General features: G+C 39.6%; 2 protein-coding genes and 1 long non-coding RNA gene across 3 annotated transcripts; all 3 read left to right on the top strand.

The window, feature by feature from the left end:
- Positions 1–924: 924 nt before the first annotated feature.
- LOC124207529 lies at positions 925–2,624 on the top strand. Its single transcript, XR_006880024.1, has 3 exons — positions 925–1,042; positions 1,121–1,598; positions 1,661–2,624. It is a non-coding gene; the product is annotated as an uncharacterized LOC124207529 (long non-coding RNA).
- A 3,205-nt stretch (positions 2,625–5,829) lies between these two features.
- On the top strand, positions 5,830–8,006 carry LOC124207528 (replication factor C subunit 4-like). Its single transcript, XM_046605039.1, has 10 exons — positions 5,830–6,038; positions 6,105–6,281; positions 6,364–6,462; positions 6,541–6,599; positions 6,751–6,788; positions 6,859–6,958; positions 7,025–7,114; positions 7,185–7,288; positions 7,547–7,744; positions 7,853–8,006. Exons 1-10 carry the CDS (start codon positions 5,920–5,922, stop codon positions 7,937–7,939), a joined length of 1,071 nt encoding a protein of 356 aa, XP_046460995.1. The 5' UTR covers positions 5,830–5,919; the 3' UTR covers positions 7,940–8,006.
- Positions 8,007–13,215: 5,209 nt separating this feature from the next.
- LOC124207580 (homeobox protein Nkx-2.3-like) lies at positions 13,216–16,557 on the top strand. The gene is made up of 4 exons (XM_046605119.1): positions 13,216–13,709; positions 13,900–14,030; positions 14,310–14,504; positions 14,737–16,557. Exons 1-4 carry the CDS (start codon positions 13,654–13,656, stop codon positions 16,020–16,022), a joined length of 1,668 nt encoding a protein of 555 aa, XP_046461075.1. The 5' UTR covers positions 13,216–13,653; the 3' UTR covers positions 16,023–16,557.
- The last annotated feature ends 5,970 nt before the right edge of the window (positions 16,558–22,527 follow it).

Genomic DNA, 22,527 nt, shown 5'->3' with positions numbered 1-22,527 from the left:
TCCCAAGGTGCAACAATCCTTTCCCCAGTGAAGAATTGCAGTACATCTTAAAGCACATGGGTTGATTCTCACCGGCCACGTTGATACAAAAGTTTCAGGTTTTTTTTCCCCTCAGGCCTTATGAAGAGAACCTTTATTTTAACATTAAAAATAGTTAAACTCAATTTTATAAAGAAATCTTTTGTAACTAAATTCGTTATAAGGATTGATAATACACTACATAATTTTTAAATCTATATAACGTCAAATTTATTTATGAAAATTAATTGATGGTCAGTGTTTACATCAGCTGAGCTGATTCTCTGCAGTTGTTTAGCTACAGACGATTCGCCTTGTCATGATTAGTGAAAATAGTGATGTTGGGACTCAGTTATTTGATAGCATTACCCTTTTTAAATACTCGGCTTACGCAGAAGGACTTGTTTCGAAGGAAAAAGAGATTTATATCGACAAATTGTGTAAGTGCAATGTTGACTGCCCATATGTCTTACCAAAGGAAATGTGGCAAAAGTCCATAATTGTGTTAGAAAAGTTCCTATCAACAATTACAGAGCACGAGCTGTACATGTACCTTATAGAAAGAAGGAGTAAAGATACCAAATTACAACTGAATGCCATGAAAACCATGCAGAATGCAATTTAGAACGTCACAAGTGGTTGGGTGTCAGCCCTTTTTTGTCAGCCCCCTAGAATTCAACTTGCTGATGGAAAAGTTATCGTTACTGCCCTTGTCCACCATTCACAGTTCGCCCACAGTTCTTAACCAAAAAAGAACTGCTGCCTTCGGTGTGTATAAACACAAACAATATAATCCTCGCAGCACATTGTCAATGTATAGTAGGGTAAGATATCATACCATACATTATATTGCAGATTGAATACGATTAAACTTACATACTAATGAGTACATTATATTCATTCTAGACTTGGTGGAGTTTGTTGTCATGTAGGAGTCGTACTTTATAGTGTAATAACTGCTAAAACACTACCATGTACAGCGAAACAGAACGTGTGGTTAGACACATATCCAAGACGAGCGGTGGTAAGTTGAAATAAAAATAATTAAGCGATTGATGGATAAACTGCATTTCTAAGTAATCTTTATTCTTGTAATAAGTAGGCTTTAATAAACAAAATTGGCGATCTGAACACGTCACGGAAATGAGAGGAAAAAACAGAAACTGAAAAGACATTAATTCAGCAAAGAAAGATTGTTAACAGCAACAACGTTCCAGAAATGACCACCAATTGTTAGTTCTCGATAGTTATGCCGATAACTTCAAACCACCGACACTCCCGTTGGCATTGTCAGAAATATTCAACGCTGCATTCTACCAAAAACCATACACTGATGTTATACAAGAATGCGAGAGACTTGTTAAAATTCAATCATTTTTTGTCTCTCAAATTCAATCAGATGATGTCGCAAGATCACCATCAGACAGCATAAGACACCACTGTGGAACCGTTATCGTGCCGGGCTAAGCACGGCCTCAAATTCGTATGCAATTTGCCATACCAACTTAGAGATTCCCTCAGTCGCTGTTGAAGAAAATTTGCTATCCAGCTAAACACCATTTCTCCACAGAAGCTACGCGGTATATTTCATTGAAACATTTCATTCATAGCTCATCCATCAATAATGTGTTATCTCTTTTAGCTATGGTATAGAAAATGAGTCGAGGTGCATCAAAAAAGGTTGTGATTTCCTACAGAAAAACAAAGTGCATGTCGGGTTCACAATTGTTAAATGCGGTCTAATTCTTTCAACGACGTGTTGGAACGGGGGCCACACCAGACGGTTTATTTCATTGTGACTGTCATTGGAATGGCGTTGTCGAGGTTAAATGTTCGTGGAAGCATAAGGACGAATCATCTTTGATTGACGTTGCTAAAAAACAATGATTTCTTCTTAATGCATGACAATGAAACAAGCGCATTGTCAATGGAAAAAAAAACACCCTTATTATTTCCAGGTACAACACCAAAGGATGGTGACCAATCGTAATTTCTGCATTTTTATGGCGTTCATTGAATCGGACGTAGCTGTTATTTTAGTTCCCATTGATGCAAAGGTTGTTGAAGTTATTAAATCAAAGACCTGTATGTAGCCTACATGAAAAACATCATTCTCCCACCATTGCCCTGTGAACACTTCTTAAGGATTGAAGTCATTACTACTATATCTACTACTGCTACCCTATCTCACTTCGTCGACGTCTATCCCCATCGTCGGATGTAGTCTTAGTGAATACTGCTCTACAGGGAACTGCAGAAGGAGTTGATATTTTGACCATATCAGCAAATTCATCAAACTACAAGACGTGCTGCTAAGATCCATTAAAATCAAATGAAGACAGCAGTTTGTGCAAACATTGACTTCATTATAAGTGTTTATCATAAGTGTTGTGTAAAGCCTCCGCGAAAAAAGGTTTGGACGAAATTGAATTTGCAAAAATTGTGTGACAGAAGAAAAGAAGAAGAACAAAGAATCTGAAAATGTTGTCCCAGTAGAAAAATCAAAACAAGATCAGTGTAAAAGGAAACCGCTACAGTCATGAAACATTTGAGTCAAAAATATTATTTGTTTTCTCACGTAAATTCCGTTCATGTTACTCCTAAAAAGAGCCATAATACAAAGATTTCGATTTCATATGATATTGTTATCAATGGGATGTTTACATTTTACCACGGTGGTACGATGGTAGGCATAGCATTCATTAAACAGCAACACACTACAACAATGTTATCGACGAATGCTAATAGCTACCAGAAGTTTGGGAACGCGCCCGTGCGCGAGAGAGAAACTTATGGAGTTCTGCTTTTTTTCTCGGCGATCCGAAAAATCAAATTTTTGTCGGATCGCGACGAAATTTTTTTTGGCCGTAGCCGTAGCCGTAACATAAAAACGAGCGCTTAAGTCTCTGAAATTTATTGTAGAATGGAAGAAAGTTTGGTTTAAAGTAATGCAAATTACTATAATAAAATGACCATGGCACAACGTACGTGCCATTCTAAATAGACTAAATTATATTGGCTTTCCCCAATCATTTTCATGGAACTTGAATTGGTACTGACGGATTTAGACATTACAACCCATCGTCAACCCAACCCATAGCATTTTGTTATAAACATTTCTTTTTTACTAACATTAAGGGTGGTATATAGTTGTTCGAGCACTCGGCTCAAACCTATTATATTATGTATGTCATACATAAATAGCGATATAAAAAGTAGGTTCCGAGTTCGATCCAGACCTCAGACATAAAATGTTTCGCTGAAATGGGGGGTGAAGAAAGGGAATAGAATGGGTAAAAAAATAAAATTTGTTTTCAATTTAGAATTGACTACATTAAATCTCATGCAAAATATATGACGATCAATCAACGGTTTTATAGAGCTTGCGAAGCTCTTCATATCAAAGTTTTCCGCAACGTTCTAGCTTAACCCGTTCTATAGTTATAACTAGGGCTGTAACCCGGGCCATGAAAAAAATTAACCAGGAAACATGAACCCACCGATGTATTTTTTTTTACGGGACGGGCGCCGGGGCGTATCGCTGAGTCCGCGGGCCAACCCGAGCGGTAGTGTTGTCTACCGCCAACCCGAGCGGTTGTCTAGTATTCACATAGAGAACAGAGAAGCTCGTTATGCAATATGCCTGCGGCCTCAAGAAAGACCTAAAAATGTTGCCGTCAAATGCTCTACGAGAATTCCGTAGTGAAAAGTAGAATAAGTGGTAGATAAGGGCATCCAGGAGTGTGAAGAAGACAGTATTGACGTGCCATTGCTAGAAAAAGAAGATTATTAAGAAATTTATGGAATTTTTTCAAGTTTGTTCAATGAGATGAAAGTTAACTACTACATTTAAACTTCAGTAACATTTTCAAGTTTCTTTTATCAATGTACGTTTGACTATGTATATAAATATAATTTGTAAACGTCCATTGATAAACTTAAAAAATGTGTGTTTGACCCGATTTTTACCCTGGGCGTGACCCGGGCCGGTAAGTTTGTTGTGTCCCGTGGGATGACCCGGGTCGGGTCATTTTTCGCTTTTGGCCCATCCCGATCAAACCCGTGTTAAAAAAAAAATCTAGGAAACCTATCTAAAAAAAAAACCGCCCATTTAGCTCCGGGTTACAGCCTTAGTTATAACCCTTTAAAGTACCCTAATTTACACGTATCAGTGTTGGCTGCGCGCACGTTTAATATGTGCAATTTCCTGTTTGATTGCGCGCATCAGTGTTGGCGGAGGCAGTTTAAAGTGTGCGCAGGTTTAAAATGTACAAGTTTGGATCTTGCGCGCATTTCAGTATCACAGTATGGGTGCGCGCATATTCCCTTCGGCCAGCGCGCATTTTAGTGTTTAGGCACGCATTTTCTCCCTGCGATGCGCGCAAACTAGTACGTTTCTTTTTTTTTTTAAACGCGCATTTTAGCAGAGCTAGACTCCTGGTCGCTTCACGGCTGAGTTGGCTTCTTCCCTATCCCGGTTTCAGGGTAAACGTAAGCCGATTTGGAAACTTCAAGTGAGTGTGTCAGCTACTACGCTCAGCTACTTTTGAGAGCCTAGATGGCTCTTTTTAACGTTTCCACTTCACAAATTCTGACAGGCTCCGCCCTAAAATCTCTGAAAATCGGCTTACTGTTACCCTGAAACCGGGATAGAGAAGCCAACACAGCCGTAAAGCGACCAGGAGTCTATAGATGTTATACCAATGAAAAAGTAGTATGACATGCCAAAAAATCGTGCGCAGTTTACGCCGATGCGCACCACAGCGGCAGATAGCATAACTAAACTTTTTATTACGCTTGGACTTAGCGTACTTCAAGATCCTTTGTTCGACAAGCAGTCGGTTCTCGTCTCGTCTCTTGAAGTACGCTAAGTGTCAAGCGTAATAAAAAGTTTAGTTATGCTATCTGCCGCTGTGGTGCGCATCGGCGTAAACTGCGCACGATTTTTTGGCATCTACTACTTTTTCATTGGTATAACCATAGACAAAGACCACTGGTTGATGCTGTGCTATCCTTTTAGCCCTATCCCTACTGACCCCGAGCTCCCGTATCGATTGTAGTGCCTCTAGCGGACAAAGTACTGTACTGCACCGAGGCTACGAAGGGTTTTGCAGACGAAGATTGTTTTCCTTCTGTCTTGGTAAAATTCTTTGCTGGCGTTTAATAGTTTTAGGTAATTTTGCCTTAAAAATTTTTATTAAGAAGTCAAATTGTATTAAATTTTGACATTAGCTAATTACAAAAGCAGAGAAATCAATTAATCATTGCAATTGAATAGAAGTAAGCAGAGTGTAGAGATGAAAACGTACACTAGAGGGCAGGACAAGTAATACGGGGTTGGAGAAATCGGAGGAAGGGTAGCAAGAATTCTGGCGACAGTTGGCCATGTTAATTTTCTTATGAAGAGCTTCAACCAGTGGTCTTTGTCTATGGTATAACATCTATAGCTCTGATTTTAGTTTTTTCCGCGCAAGACAAATTCCGCGCATTTTAGTGTCCGCGCAAGGCGCACGCGCATTCTAGTAATAGCAGTAATAGTAATCATTCAACGCTGTATGAGTTAAAGACCCGCGAAGTGGAACAACAACAACACAGCATTGCACAATACCTACAAGCCACAACAAGAAGTCAAGAACCAGCAAAGAAATGTAGAGGAAATGGGGGGTAACATTTATTTATCAAACCATCGAATTCCGTTATATAATAATAGATTACAAATAATAATTACCGGAATATCGGGGAGAGCTATCATAGACATACAAAATTAATAGAGCTGCTTTTTTTCAAAATCGTTCGACCTGCCCCTAGCGACAAGCTAAAGCATCTCTGGTGCGCGAGATAAAAAGATCGCAGTCTCTACTTCAAATTTTTCGTAGTCTGTTAATGACAAGAATTGCTTAAATGGATTCATTTTTAAAAACTGGAAAGCTCTCTAATCAGTCTAAGGGAAGTGGAGTGCCATTACTTCCTGGAAATGTTGAAGAAAAAAAGCATTCTTTAATACCTTGGGTCGAGAAATAGTAAACAAACTTGAATTTTATTTTATAATATGTGAAACAGTTTTTTAATCATTTGTCATACTCCAGCCGTCCTCGAACGATTGATGAAGTTTCATATCAGGAAGAAGTAGTTGCAGTACTTCAAAAATCACTCCAAGGAGCTGACCTTCCAAATCTGCTTTTCTATGGTCCACCTGGTACTGGTAAAACCAGCACCATTTTAGCAGCTGCCCGAGATCTTTTTGGTGATATTTACAAGGATAGGTAAATTGTTTTTCTTCCAACCTATGTAATGTTTTGTTTCACAGAAGAGATCTTATTGCACAAGCTAATGTTTTTGATCTAGGGTTTTGGAATTGAATGCATCAGATGAACGAGGTATCCAAGTTGTAAGAGAAAAAGTCAAGATTTTCTCTCAAAGAACTGTTAGCTCAGTTAGACCTGAGTAAGTTTTGAAACCTTTTTTTTTAAGAAATCGTAGCACACTATATTTTGTTGTATTTAACTAATTATATTTGTACAGTGGAAAACAATGCCCTCCTTTCAAAATTGTGATTTTGGATGAAGCAGATTCTATGACAGGTGGTTAAAAAAAAACTTTTTTACAAATTATTATAGTGTTTAATTGTGTAGCCAATAACTAAATTTACCATTTTCCATGATAGCATTTCATTTAGTATCTAGGAATTATTGGCATATAAAAATTCAAATTGACATTGTTTAACTCTGATAGGTGCTGCACAAGCGGCTCTCCGCCGAACCATGGAGAAGGTAATATTTCAAAATAAATTCTACAGCAATTTATATTTAAGGTTTCCCATAAACGTGATAATTTCTCTAGGAGACGAAATCGACTCGGTTTTGCCTGATTTGTAACTACGTAAGCCGCATCATAGAGCCCTTAACGTCAAGATGCTCCAAGTTTAGATTTAAACCACTCCGTAAGATATTTGTTAAATGTTGTGACTAGTGTAAACATGTAAAAGTTGGATTTATTGAAAAATCAGCTCGCGAAATTTTGGTCAAAAGACTAGAACATATATGTATTGCTGAAAATATGTCATGCTCAGAAGAAGTTTTGGAAAGTTTAATCGAAGGTACATACACACATATATCCTTCCACTATACATTTTTATCGGTTAACATATCTGGTTCATTTTTTGTTAGCATCCGAAGGGGATCTTCGAAGGGCGATTACTTTTCTTCAATCTATCGCCAATTTGAATTCTGAAGCATGCCCTACCATTGAAGACATCTATGAAATTACAGGGGTAAGTTTTTTAAATAATTGTTTTATTTATTACTTTGTGAAGTTGGAAACGTAGTAGATGGAAGTATTATTTCCTATCGGAGTTATACGTTGATTATTGTGTTTCGATGGATGTTCAAATTCCTTGTATACTATAATATAGGTTTTTATGCGCCTTTTTATGCCAAAAAACTATATAAATCGTTCGAATTACTAGTTGTACTAAAATCATATTTTACTAACCATCTCATTTAAAGAATATTTTATGTTTTTATTGAAGAGAGTGCCAAGTTGTTGGATTGAAGGCCTGCTTGAAAAATGTACTTCCGGATCATATGATGCAATGCAGTCATTTATCAACAATTTTTCGGCTGAGGGATTTTCGGTTTCCCAGCTTCTTAACCAACTGCATGAACGAATCGTCTTTTCCACAGAACTTTCATCCAAGCAGAAGAACGTGATATGCGAAAAGCTGGCGGTATAAAGTTCATTCAAAAGTTTTTGTTACGATTACCGGTGCTAATTTCTATAGGCTTGTCGCGTTTAGTTTAACTCAATTTTTTCAATCGTATTTTCTATTGATTAGATTTGTGATCACCGTTTGGCGGAAGGAGCTGATGAACAACTTCAGTTGTTAGATCTTAGCTGTACCATCATGAATTCGTTCCAATAGTTCTTTGTAATTCTATTTCTTCTATTGGAATACATTTCTTATAGCAACTCGCTATCAAGTAATAAAACAATCGAGCTGATCAAAAATGTAAATGTATCGTTTAAAGCCTGAGTTAAATATAATTCAAGATTTAAAGATGGCATATTTAAAAAAGAAAACAAAAATGTTTAGCAAACTGAAATTTAGCAAAAAAATATTTGTTGAGATTGCTACTTCCTGTCACTAAAACTTGCCATAAAAGATTCAATGAAATTAGGAAAAAATCAGTTCCCTACAATCTCAAATATAAATTTTTTGCCTTGGCTTGAAGGGGGTGAACGCACTGAACGCTGTTTTGAAAAAAATTGTATCAGCATTAATTGGCCGCAATAATACAATGTAGTATTTCTGTTAATGAATGGAATAATTTGGGGCGGTAAATAATCTTATGGTGTATCAATTTGACTTAGTAATCGCTTCTAAATGTTTATTTTGTTTCCTTGAACTTTTTGTGTCAGACAACTGGAAGTGGTTGAACCGTGATCACAAGTTGTTTTAGATTTTGAAAGCAGATAACTATAATACACGAGAAGAACCTTTTAGGTTGAAAAGATCCGTCTAAAGCTTGTTTTCCTTGACACGTCAAGCTACTTTGCTGCAGAAAAGAATCAACAGAGAAAACACTATCGCCTTAGTTTATCGCTTAGCCTTACTTCAAGTAAATCTTTCCTGTCCGGCGTTGTTGGTTTCAGCTGTCAAAGTGATTCTGAATATGTATTGTATTACTCACAGATTACCTGTATATGTCTGTACACGTTTAAAAGAGATGAATTGACTGACAATCTATTATCTACACTTTTACTTAACTAAAAAAAAATCGGATTTACCAAAATGGTAGAATTGAGCTAAAATTCTGAATTAACCATATAGAAATAAATCGAATAGTCGATTTTAGGCGGATCTCTTTTTAAAATCAAATTTCGCGGTCTGTGCAAATTTAGAGATGTAAATCTATATCAAATGCAATGTTGTCGTTGGCTGTAACGAAATAAGCTACTCCATAGAGTTTACAGAACGCTAGTTGCCTAGTTCTTTTCTAAAAAATAAACGTTAGACACCAGCGGCAGTAGAAATGTGGGGATCACGATTAGACTAATCCCGATAAAGATTTTTTTTTAACAGGAATCATCAATATTAAATTTGGCTTTTTGCTGATTATCATTTATCAGTTCTGTTTTTTTATGATAGAGCAGTTAACACTCAAGCAACGACTTCTAGGGTACGTATCATATTCAATTCGAAATTTTTTTGGCAGTTTAACAACGTTGCGATTGGTTAGATATTATTTTACACATGAGCAACCCATCTGCGCTGCGCGTCATCGGCCGCTATCCATTAAACCGTTTAACATAGTACATAAAAAATGACTCGAATATTGCACCCTAGATGGCGAAATCGTCGAGTTATTACTGATTCAATTAAAAAAAAAGCATTTCAATAAACCCAGATTAATTGTTTAATTTGGATACTGCAGTAAGTATCAAAAATGATTATTTCCCAAACTGAAATCTATTGCTAAATTAATTTGTAATGATGCAACTCGTAGTGTTTGAAATTCTATTCTTTAAAATCACTATTTTTGATGAATACTATTCTCAATCGTCAAACAGGACCAAATATATAGGATGTTCTAAACCCTTTGTAATCACGATGGGCGTATTACTTAGCATTTGATTATGAGATTAGCATCGGTACAGTCTATTACCCACTAAAAATTGAAATGTGGCACGACCGATTTGACATAGGGTTGTGCTCCTCAACTATACATGATATGTTGTAGGTGTGCACAAGCCATACTTTTCGCGGAGGTATGTAGGTGTATAGCTACATCTATAAGCGGTAGGCCTATCGGCTGTCAACCATTGAGTGTCTACGCCCTTGTCGCTTCTGCTTTGGAAATCTCTCCCCGTGTGCCGATATTGCCGATAGAGGAAGAGGGTGGCTAGGGGAGTGAGAAACCGGATAAGGTAAATGGTGGTGCTCACATGAGCAACAGCAGCAGGAGTGATCGACTAGCTCGAGGATGAGAGATTTGCAGTCGAGAAAAAAAGGTGAGGACTGGAAGGAAAGGAAAGCGTTGGCTCGTAGTTAAGTGGGTCATTCGTAGAAAACGTTCCCATCTCCCTTGTAGTCCAATAAATAGCGACCAAGCAAGGGCTAAATCCATCCATTTTCCACCCGCTTGAGCTCGTACAAAAGCTTACCGACTGAACACAGTTGGCCCCAAACACACAACAGCGGGGTTCTATAGTTTGACAGCCTTGTCACCTTTAAATCTCGTCGCTGCGATACACCCGAGGGGTCAATATTCAGAAACGAGACATAAAGGCAAGGCGAATTTGGAGGATTATAATAAAAGAGGAAATCGACTTCCGGAAAAAAAAATAGAAGAATCCAACGTCTATATTTCAGTTGGCTTTGCCACTATAGTCAAGAGATTCCAGGTATTCTTCATAAAGGCACAAATTAACTATCGAAATGACAAAAATGCTGCTGCGTTAGTTTTTAGAAATTGACACTTTTTTCTCCGTCAAATTAATTGAATGTGTTTACCCTCGTGTTTACCATTGATAACAACGGCTGTTAACAACTGCAATAATATAGACTTGAACTTGAAAACTTGTAATCGCAGGACTTTTATATACGCAGATGATGAAACGGCCTAATTATTGTTAACAGTTAATATATTAAAAGGTGACATCAGATGTAGCAGTAATACGAACCGTATCGTGAACTGCCGTGAATGAGCTACAAATCCTTTTTTTTTTAATGCCGATTCTGATTTGCTTTTTCTTCTTTAAAATTGCTACCTACTAATGTTAAACAAACTGGAGAATTTGAGCGCTGTGTGTACATTTAAAAATTGGTTATAAAATAAATTAATAGCTTCAGGAACGATTGATAGGCCTATAATAGAGAGCAAATTTACATCAAATGACGACATGTTAAAATTACGACTACATTTTCGAACCTCATTTTTGTTGTTTTCGTTGTTTTGTTTTTGGTCATTTTTTCTTACTGGCGAATTTTATCCCAACGTCTCCTTTAGTTTCTTGTATGTTTATCCTGCTATTAAAGTGTAGGTTCGCTCCCAATATAATTTGAATGTTCCTACTGGAATTCAATGACTTGTTTACAATGTATCGTCTGTAAGATGCCTTGACAAACAATAAATACCTATAATATTATCACACGAGTTAATATAACCTATCGCCACGAAAAGGCCTTCAAATAAAAAGCTTCGTTAAATCGTTATTATAGCTCTCCAATTGCCAATTCTGATCCGATGATCAATTTTTGTATTATTATTTACCCTATCCTAAATAAACGTCAATTTTCAACTGGTTATTAAGATTCCCTTTCCTTTTTTTTTCTCTCCTTGTTTTCTGAGTGGAGTGCTGCATGATGGGAGAAAATAATTAAAAAATTCGAATCAGAAATAGCGCCATGTTTTTTCATTTTATTTTAAAAAACCTTTACCCCATTGGCAGGTTATAGGTGGTCGCATCGTGATGATAGCATGCAGATTGCAGCTCCATTAGGTATAAGTACGCAGCAGCGAAATGCGACGGTAAACGTGTTTCAATTCGTTGACTTGATATGCCAGCCAATAACTTGCCTTATTTCATTTAAATAAGGAAATAAGGTCCTGCGAACGTCAGAAACGCTTGCATACTACAGCCCTTCGCCTTGAGATATAGCTGATGCCGCTGGAGTCGGACACCTACATATAGACAAGTACTTAAACTGCTGCTGCTGCTGCTGCTGCTGTATCCAATAAGTGTGTATAGTTTGCATCGTGGTGAACTTTCCGTCTGGAAGAATAAATGTCGAGAAGCTCCGCAAACCAAACTATGAAAAGGTGTTGCTGTTGTTGTCGACGAAAGCGTTAATTTGAAAACGTGCTCGGACATCTTTGAAAGGGCTTTCGGGCTCTTCAGAATGGACCAAGACCCTATAGACGACATGCTACTTTTAATAAGCACCTTAGCTCAGAAAAGAGCCCAGAGCCTGTTGAGCTCGGTTCAGAAACTGAATCAAATAGAAATACTATGCCAGAATATCTACGTGCGAGACGGAAATAAGTTGACGAGCCGAGGATGTCGTAGATTTCACCGAATCGCGTTATTCTTTGCCCGTTTTTGTCATAATAATCCACCTCAAGAGAGAATATCATGCACCTCACTTTTGACCCATCCAAACTACCACCGAGATCTTGAACATTTTTCAAATATTCGTGAAACAGATTATTGTGTTAGTTGCATCTTTTTTAAATTTTAATTCAATGTGTTGAATTGAAACGCTAATGATTGTGAATTTCTGATGCTAATGGAATGCAAAGACATGAAGTTTCATTTCAGCTTTCGAGTGCTTTATGTTGTTCCCACTATAAAAGCCCTTTCGATGAATGTTGTTGAACTTGAGAAATATTTTCATGACATTTTGACTTGAGATTTCATCATTCTGCAGTGTATTTAGGTTTAACGGTGTTGCCCATTGTGGAAGCTCAAAGTGGATGAGGACGACTAAGAAAACAACTACAGACACAATGGACGAATGGACTGACTGCACGCGACGTCCATTCTGTGTAGCAGCTAGCTACGGGTTATCGCACAATAGTACCGTATGTATAGTCGGTTTCTGAAACTTTGAGTGCCTCTAATCGATCGAGCAGTGGTGGTGGTTGCTGGTCGTCGTTTCTAGTGGCTTTCTCTTTCACAAGCTCCTCCTCTGCTGCGGTGCCAAGCAGTGGACTCCCTCCCCGATCCAGCGGCCTCCACCAATGTGATGCCTTATCCATTTTCACGTAATTGACTCTTGAATAAGCCGCAGAGAAATATACAACGCTAGACGCTAATAATCATTCCGTATTCAACTTACACTGAACGACGTGTTCAAATAGTTTCTAGTTCTCTCTTGACCACAAATTGAATCAAATTGAACCCTTTTATTTTGAATTGAAAATAACAAATAACTCTTAGGCAAAACCAGTTGAGCGGTACAAAAATCAAAAAGTTGTGTGTCGTTATGCTATGAATGATTATATAACAGCACGGCCTGTAGTAATGTGGTCAACGGTTTGCGTAATTCTAATTCCACTATATAAGTATGTTTAGTATAGACTACTATTTCGGAGATAGAGTTAGCCTTATTACATATAGGGCGTGGGCTGGGCCAGGCTAGATGAAATAGTCCAGCCCCTTTCTGGGGTGTGACTCCGCCCACCATCGAACTCTGTCTAAAGAGTCGCTCGAGTCTTGGTTGCACTCTTGAGAGTAGCGAATGTTGAATTTCTTTCGGTATCCGATACGAGTGGAAACGAGACGCAGCAGAGCATCACCGGACGCACGCGCCGATATACTCGTCACTTTGGATGGAGCCAAGCTGCTCGTTCGTTTAACTAAACAACGGCCAAACTTGTCCGACACAAGGTCCCTCTTTCATTCTCCCAGTTGGTCACATTTTTCGGGGCTTGATATCGTGAAGTGCCAAGAAGTCTGCGGTGCACAAAGCTGTGCATATAGTTTGTTCGATATTACACAAGTGGACAGAGATTATATTGACGCCATGGAACTACTCTTTCCCCTTCAGTGAGGATATATACAACAAAGTGAATCCAGCAGACGTGTAGAACCGCTAGCAGTGATTTCGTTGACGGCGTGCTGGCCTAAACGATGATAACTTCTTTAGCTGATTCCATGGTGCTTTCAAAAAGTGAAGGACCCAAAAAGTAAGCTCATACACCACATTCAGATTTTTATTACGACGTTATTTCACAACGTTTCCATACTAATAATGCATTCAAAATGCTTCATTCAAGCACTTGAATGTCATTTGATGTGACGGTTCAATCAAGCAATAGTTAAGTTATGAGGCTTGATTTTCCAAACGAAATTTAATGGAAACGAATGTGCCATTAGGATGACGGACTTGAAGACGGGCGTTGGGGGATCGAAACCATCGGGTTTCACCGTCAAAGACATTCTCGATTTACCTAACGTCAAAGCGGCCAGCTCCTCAACAGAAACGATTTCATCATCGCCCGCAAATGGTATGCCATTTTTCAAAATTGTATTTTCAAATCTTTTGGCTCCTCACTTATAAAAAGAGCATTATTGTAGTTATTTGATTTGAAACAAGTGGGACTAATTGTTTGAGCAGTGAGTTGTGTCTATACTCAGTGAGTTGGTAGTCGTAGCTTTCGTTCAAATTCCCAGTGAATCCAAGACGTCTCGTTCATCTTTCAGCAACTGGACGAGATTTTGGAAAAAACAAAAACAAACAAATAAAATGTAATTGTCCATTGATGTGTGATTTCATTTCTTGATAGAAGCGAGTTTCCTCAACAGCCACTTGTTCTCGTCCACTTTTCAAATGGTCGAAGAGAATCAACTGCGACCTTACGGCAGTTCGTTCCCGCGCTACCACACGGCCGATTACTCGATTGGCTATCCGACGGATCTTCTCTACAGCCTGGCCGCTCGCTGGCCTACGTCGGCCATAGCCAATGCAAATCGAAACCTAAGTAAGTTCTCCTTTTCCTCCTGTTTATTCTTTTACTTCCATTTTTGTTTGTTTTTTACTCTATTTTTATCAAATCTATATTGAATGCCTGGTGTATACTATTATTACTATTTTTCTGATTCAAATGTCTAATAATCTGGTCTCTTCTAATAACAGCTCGTTAGGGGAGAGAGTGGGAGGAATAAATGTGATTCAGCATTCAAATGTTAATTGTCATTTGTTGGTCGAATTAGGCTTAGGACCATTCGGGCTAGTGGCCCATGCACATCACCACCCACACGGCAGCGAAAGCTTGTCGCTGGCCTCCTCGCTGGCAGCCAGTAGTCGGTGGGAATCGCGACTGGCCAAAAACGCCAGCCATCACCACGTCACAATGACGACGCCTCTGAGTCCCGACACGACTTGCTCGACGCCCATCCAGGAGGGACACGGCAACGCCTGCAAAACGGACGGCCAGCACAACTCATTGCATTTGCGCCAGGACGACGCCTGCCCGGACAGCACCGACTGCAACAACGGCCTAATGGAGGACGACAGTGACCTGGACGTTTTCAATGCTAGTCACAGCAGCTGCGACGATCTGCGCGACGACTCCCGCATGCAAGACGACGGACTCAGCGAAAGTGACGCCGACGCCGACGACGACGACGACAACGACGACGACGACCATCAGCGAAAGGCCCTGCTGAGGAGAAAGGAGTTGCCCGGCCGATCCAACAACCCTGCCGATGGCCACCACCACCACCACCATCAGCAGCAGCAGCAGCAGCAGCAGCAGGGCCTGAGTAATAAGAAACGCAAGCGACGCGTCCTCTTCTCCAAAGCTCAAACTTACGAACTGGAGCGTCGATTCCGCCAGCAGCGCTACTTGTCGGCCCCCGAACGGGAGCATTTGGCCAACCTCATTCACCTGACCCCGACGCAAGTCAAGATCTGGTTCCAGAATCACCGCTACAAGACCAAACGGGCCCGGCACGAGAAAAACGTCCAGGATCTGCAGCATCATCAGTCGATGGCACCGGCCCGCAGAGTGGCCGTCCCGGTTCTGGTCAGAAACGGGCGGACTTGCATGGCCACCCCTTTGAGTCATTCAATGGCCTCCAACGGGGGTGGCGGCGGTGCCGGTGCCTACAGCATGGCCGGCCCTGCTGACAAATCCGCCAGCGCTGTTCAATCTCACGAATTCCCAGGCTCGCTGACTAATTCGGCAGCTGCGGCAGCTGCTTGCATGAGCGCCATCTCCTTTAATATGAATGCCGGCCTAAACATGGCCAGCGCATTCGGTCTGAATGGGCTGGCAGCAGTCAACGCGGCCGCTGATCCGGCCGCTATGCAACTGCAACCAGCAGCTTTGGCGGCCAACCAACAGAATCTGCATCCGACAGCAGCAGCAGCAGCAGCAGCAACGCATTCGATGGCCGCTTTACCAACAGGCTCAAACATTCCTCCCGGCTCAAACATCCCTTTGATGCAGGCCCACTCCCTGGCCTTTGTGCCGACACAGTCTCGCTGGTGGTGATGCAATGGTCCACAAGGAAAAAACAAAACCGTACACCTATTATATATATTATTATTACTACTACTATACTATCCCAGTTTTTGATTCTTTCGATTTTTAAATACACGAGTAATAATTTCTGCCCCCCTCCAATTTGTCACGAAAGTACCAATACAAATATCGTATCATAATGTTAATATTTCAAAAAGAAACAAAGGTTATTGGCTTAGTGTATAGCTTATGTGCGATCTCACATTCAAACGTATCGATTCTTTAATATCTTCTCGGTTGCTTTGATTAGGCACAAAATACCGCCAAGTTATCGCCGTGCCGAAAAACTTTTGATTACATTTTTTTTTCTCGACTCATTTTTCATCTTCTTGTTAAATCGCATTTCTACTCATTTTGGCACTTTTGTTTCTTTCGGAATTTTTTTTTTCCTATTGAATTTCATTTTTTGAAAATTTAGTACGTCAGTACCCAACACAAATTCATGTAACTTTGATTCATATAAGATGTATTGTTTATAATATAGTGTAAATTCATTGAAAATCAATGAGGATGTTGAATTAAACATCTCCTACCCCATATATAGGCCATCACTTTACTGTCGTAAAACCGTTCGAATTTATATCAGTGGATAAGTAATATTATGACATGATTTCCCGAGCGAATGTCCTTAATGATGTGTGTGGGCGCTGTTTCTGACACGTAACACGAGAGCTGATGGAAAATACACCAAATCAGAAATGTATATACAACCCGGCAGCAGAAATAACTGTTGACCAATAAGAAGCTGGGATCAATCATTGGTTAATTTCAACGAATTAATAAGGAGGAATATATATAGGTCATTGATTTTCTAGTCTATGCCGTATAATAATATAGTTACAGCTAATATTTGCCGTTTGACATGATCGACATTTCGGTCAAACAGATTTCGACTGAAGGCGCGCGCCATAGGAAGAGATTAGGGAAGATACAAGAAAATGTTTGCGGTCGTGTTTGAGGGGAGATGATGATGTCTAGATCCGGATGAAGTCTACATACATAGTATGCACATACTCAATCGATGTTCTTCTTATCTGTGTACATGTGACCAAGAAAAAAAAGAAAAAAGAAAATCAAAAACTCGATCGAGAATATGTGCTTTTGGGCCTTTTGGGGAGGAGCCATAGAGGAAGCTGATGACCGCTGTGTATATTCATCCGTGACGAGTTCACTCAAGCGGCGAACTCCTGATAGCCGAGCAGTTCCACCATATTCTCCATTGCTGCTGCTGGATGGGCAGAGTCGCGGCCAAGAATCTTCTACCGCATCTCCAACTTCCCCCTCCACATCACACAAACGCAATATTGAAAGAATAACACGAATGCCATAAAGATTAATTTTTTAAAAAAAGGAAAGATAGGTTGATGCCATTGATTTTTTCTCTCTCTCTAAATTTGTTGTTCTCTTTGGTTGCCATGCCAATCTCTAATTTATTCAATTTTACTTGATTTTATTGTCGTTTAGTTGGAGGGTATGCGCAGATTGGGTAATGATAGGCTTATTTAAATGCCGAGTTTTTTCATATCCCTTTTTAACCCTAGGAACTATTGCTCACTTGATGGGGTCAACTATATAACTAACAATTATGTTAAGTTAGTCGAAATCAAGCAATATGATAAAAAAAAATTACATTTTTTTTTATAATTATCTATTTTTTTAAATTTTGCATGTTGAAATTACCCTAATGATGTGACCGAACCCTATGTCATCATCAGTTACATCAAATCTTTTTTTTCTCTTTCGTTTTGACGATTTAATTTCACAACTATCACAGATCTAACATGCCTAATAACAAATATTTGTTTACCTCCCCCAAAGGACTTTTAATTCCATTTAAAAAAAATGAGTAATAAGATCGAATAAGATAAAAATGTGTGAATAATCCCCCCCGCGTGGCACTAATAGAGGGGAACAGTATCGGAAAGAGAGAAGCCAACAACTCTGTTACCGTTCAACTGTGTACTCTTCACCGGATACAGCTTTGTGTGTGTATATAGATAGCCGGACGAGCAAGTGTCCATTAATAACCAGCAACGCCCATGGTCGTCGAGGTACTTGGCGAGCGCCGCGAATAAAAGGGCTCACGCTTCTAAATAAGAGAGAAAGAGAGAGTGAGAGTTGCACACACACAGTTCGTTTAGATCTAAAAGCTGTATATAGCAGCTATAATATAGAGGAGCGTTTTGTATATACAAGCGGTTGGAGTTGATGGTATATAGGCGTTGGCAGCCGGAACAGCAGGAGGCTCGCTAGCTGCATTTTAGATGACTTGGTGTCTTCACCTAAGCAGGATTGATGACTGTCGACCCCAGCGCGCACAGCCCACCACTGTAGACTCTATACCGGTACACACTGAAATAGTAGCGACTATATAACTGAAGCGGCTGGCTGGATGGGGCTGGATGGCTGGATGGCGTCTGTTATTCGGCCCCGGACTGCCATTGCTATTGCGGGCGCGGGCACAACCCCCGCTGTTTTGGCTGACACTTGCACAGGGTATTCAAGAGTAAAGCCCGCCTTATGTCTAACCAGAATATCAGATCCAACAGTCGCTGTTGCCCTATAAACCCACCCAGCCTGCAGCTTGGAGTCCTGGACGACAGGCGAGGTTGCGGCAGTGAGGGGGTTCCTGGATTTCGTGGTCTCTCTTATTGGTTCAATCATTCTCACTTTGAATTGTCGTCGACAGAGATTAGACCTTTATTTCAATCCACATATGTCTCGGGTGCGAACACCGCTCGTCCAACATTATTCCCCCCCATCTCCCCGCTGCATGGCTCGTCTCGCTCCCATTCGTCTTCAACTTTCCGTTTACAGCTTTTCGCTTTTGGCTGGAGTTTTAAAAAGTCTGGACTCGGAAACACCGGGAAACAACACGCCACAAGACATTCTCGTCACAATTCGGTCCCATAAGAAAATGAGGAATAAGCTATATGGATATTTAGAGTAGTTAGATCGACCGACGGATGTCAAACACGGAAGTTGAATATAATTATGTGTTGTATGTACTAGCCTACTTTCTTATTTCGTGTTCCATAATGGGGCACACTATCTGCTCGACCTTTGGTCTACAAAAATGTCGTCGCAGTCGTTTAGAATAGAAATACATCTTATAGTATAGAGAAAATAAATGTTGAAATGTTTTGATGGAACTATTGAATAATACTGCCTGTTGCCCAGAGCCGCAGACTGACTATATCTCTATAGGCGTGGGGCCTAAACTGATCGAATTATTTGGAGCTGTTTTCTTCCACCCATTTATTTCATTCTTTTCTTATTGGAATGTTTTCTCCGTGATGTGGGTTTAAATTCTTTATCAAATGAATGTGTAATGCCGGGGAGTGAAAAGGTTTGCGACTGTATACTATAGTGTGCTGCGGATGGATGCTTATCGAACGCAGGAAGGCAGCTATATAGCGTTTGACAATGGGGTGTTGAATCTTATTTATTTGCTGGGGACGACGTGCGTCCCTCCTTCTGTCTGCTTATACGACATCACTGCAGTTCTAAAAGAGCCTAGCCAGGCGCATGATGGTTTAACAACATTACCGATCACCTTAATAGGGATTTCGAATTTCAACCGCAGGTACAATGGCCGACACAGCTCTATTGAAAATACCCGGCTCAGAATGGATTAAAGCTTTCAAAACTTTTTTCCTTTTTTCTTTTATTCTTTTTTTTGTTGCTGCCAACGAACTATTAATTTATAGACTAGTTTTTATATTGTGTATTATTGAAACAATTGATACCTGTTTTAGTTTTATCAGTTTATTAATTTTTTTGACTGATCAAGTGCTGAGGTTGTGAATGGAACACAATAATTTTTGATTTCAGAATTGAACTCCTAGTTATTTGCTAGTGTGACTTAAATTGACACATACCGACGAATAACGTACCTCAGTAGTTGTAACTGATAGAGTTACATCAACAACAAATGCAGAACCTGCGCCTCTCCACCCCGACTATATGATTTCATAAGAACCAGTCTGTCAGTTTAAATTTTTTTGTCCTTAATTGTGTTGATTAGTCTGTATGTAAATTAAATTAAGGAAATTTGTTTTTTAAAAAAAGGTATTTATTATTATTTCGCTTCATTTATTTGTTGCTTGTTGTGTTATGATTAACTGAAATGCTTTTAACGAGGACCGGTTCATTAAGGCGAAATGAAATTTACAGTGCGAAGAGGGAAAGGCGAAAAACGGCACGTAAGCCCCTCACGCCCCTCAGACAGTCAGTCAAAAGCGTCAAAAGCTTTTATTGAAAGGGATATTGTTAGTTAGGTAAGAAGAGAGAGAGGAGGAGAAGGAGGGGGGGGGGGTAGCTCTCGTGAATGTGAGGGGCGCCCTATAGGTCACGTGACTCAACTAACGAACAAATTTTGGTCGGAAAGCAGTTGACTGGCAACATGAGAACGATAAAGAGCTGGAGCGGTTATTACTTGGCCCAACTTCACTTCCTGACGATTCCACAGCTCTGCAGCAGCTCTGCAGCATATGCACGGGTCCGTATCGTTTATTATATGCTCAAAGTCTTCGCCGAATCCGGACAGAAACAAGAGGAAATCAAATCAAGGCACTGCTACACTGCATCAAGCCTTGTATATTCTGTATTGTCAGTGTATCCAGTTGAGCAACAGCCAACAGTCCTCCAGCCACGCCACGCCACGCCACGCCACGCTACGCGTCAGGATATGTAACTCTCATCGCACGTCACACATCGTGACAGCCACGACATTAACCAACGTCGACGTAATTCAAGGTATGCGACACACTTTTCACATTTCAGGAACCTCTTTTGGTTAAATGAAGAAAAGGCTTCGCCGATATATATAATAACGTTGGCTATAATTGTGGAAAAGAGGCAAGTTTTAAAATCAGTTTAATCATTTGTTATTTTAGACCAGTGAGAAAAACTGTACAACAAATCAAATAATTTATTGGAAACCATATCTCACTGGACCCACGCCAGACCCACGCTTAATTTCTTCATTTTACAAAAGGAATTTAGCGTTTTTCCAAATAATGGTAATCAAATTGATTGAATAGTAAAACAGGCACTCGATTATTTTACAAAATGTATACGAACGCATCATATCAGTTAAATAAAAACACTATAATGGGTATACCGCATCTTAGGTGTACACAAGCCTCAAACAACAAAATAAACGATTCAACAAAAAATTAAAAATGTTCGAATCACGAAATGTAAAAATCACGAATTAGCTTTTATTCTCTGTTGCATTTGCTTTAACAATTGCGAAGCAATTAGGCTGCGTTAATGGCTATTCATTCAATTACTGGTTATCTTATGAAATATTCTTTCTTTGAAATGTCCACTATTGCTTCATCAGCAAATGTTTGAAGGAACAAAAAAAAAAAGGAAAACAGAATAATACAGCATATTGTTTACCGGTACTGATTTGGCTTAAATATTGTTCTTGCATTGATATTATTACGTTAGCGATGGGCTTTTTAACTTCACTCAAGTCAAAGAATCGACCTTCCGCCCTTGTATATTTGAAAGCATTCATATTCAGACCACCAAAAAGGTGTGTGGGCTTACGTCGTTGCAAAAGATTGTCTCGCCTATGTTTAGCGTAATTGTGTAAAGACTTCCGGTTTCAGTGTTATGGGACGCTAAAGGTATTATACATCAAAGATTGTTGAAAGCCATTACTTCTTTGTAGGCGAAATGGGCCTGGGGTTTTTTCAATTTTCCTTTTTTTCCTTTTTTTCTCTATCGGCCACAAAAGGTAGTGACGTCTGAAAGGGAAATGTGACCATGGTGATCCAAATGTATGGTTTAGAAACGCTACACAATTGGACAATCGATTTCTTTTCTCTGATGCGCTGCGGTGCTGTAACCACGTAACTCGTATGTAGACGCATCTGTTGGGATGTCCGACAAGCGTGTCATTGGAATTTGGCTTTGATTTCCTAGCTCGGCCCGTGTCGAATACTTCTTTTCACAGCCATATCTATGTATAAACAGATGTAGAATGGCGTTGTGTGAAAGTCAACGACGCCACCGAAAAGTGACTGGCCGACAAAAGCCATTTTCTACATTCTAAAGGCTCTTTCAAAAGTCGCGGGCACGCCGGGTAATGGAATAAGGAACACATGTTAAATAGACAGCGCAGTGAAACGGCCCATTCTCTCTTGCTATTGACCCGTTGGCACTTTCATACCGCGCTCCGAATAATATCAATGGATATCAACTTTGGCATTTACCAGAAAAAATGGCCGTTTTTCTTATTTAGCGATTATACACACAAGTAATATGGGCTATTTATAGAGTTAAATAATATTCCTAGTACCGCATTTCATTTCCTGACAGATGATATGCGAGAGTCTTAATAAGAATTGAAACTTCTATCGCTAAATACAGTTAAATATGTATGTAGATTAAATCAAACACCATTTCATAAAAATATGATGCGCTGGTTAGGCTATTTTTCAATAATTGAATTACTGAA

This window comes from Daphnia pulex, chromosome 11, assembly GCF_021134715.1.
Source record: "Daphnia pulex isolate KAP4 chromosome 11, ASM2113471v1".
NCBI lineage: Eukaryota > Metazoa > Arthropoda > Branchiopoda > Diplostraca > Daphniidae > Daphnia > Daphnia pulex.
This window is presented reverse-complemented; position numbering and strand designations above follow the sequence as displayed.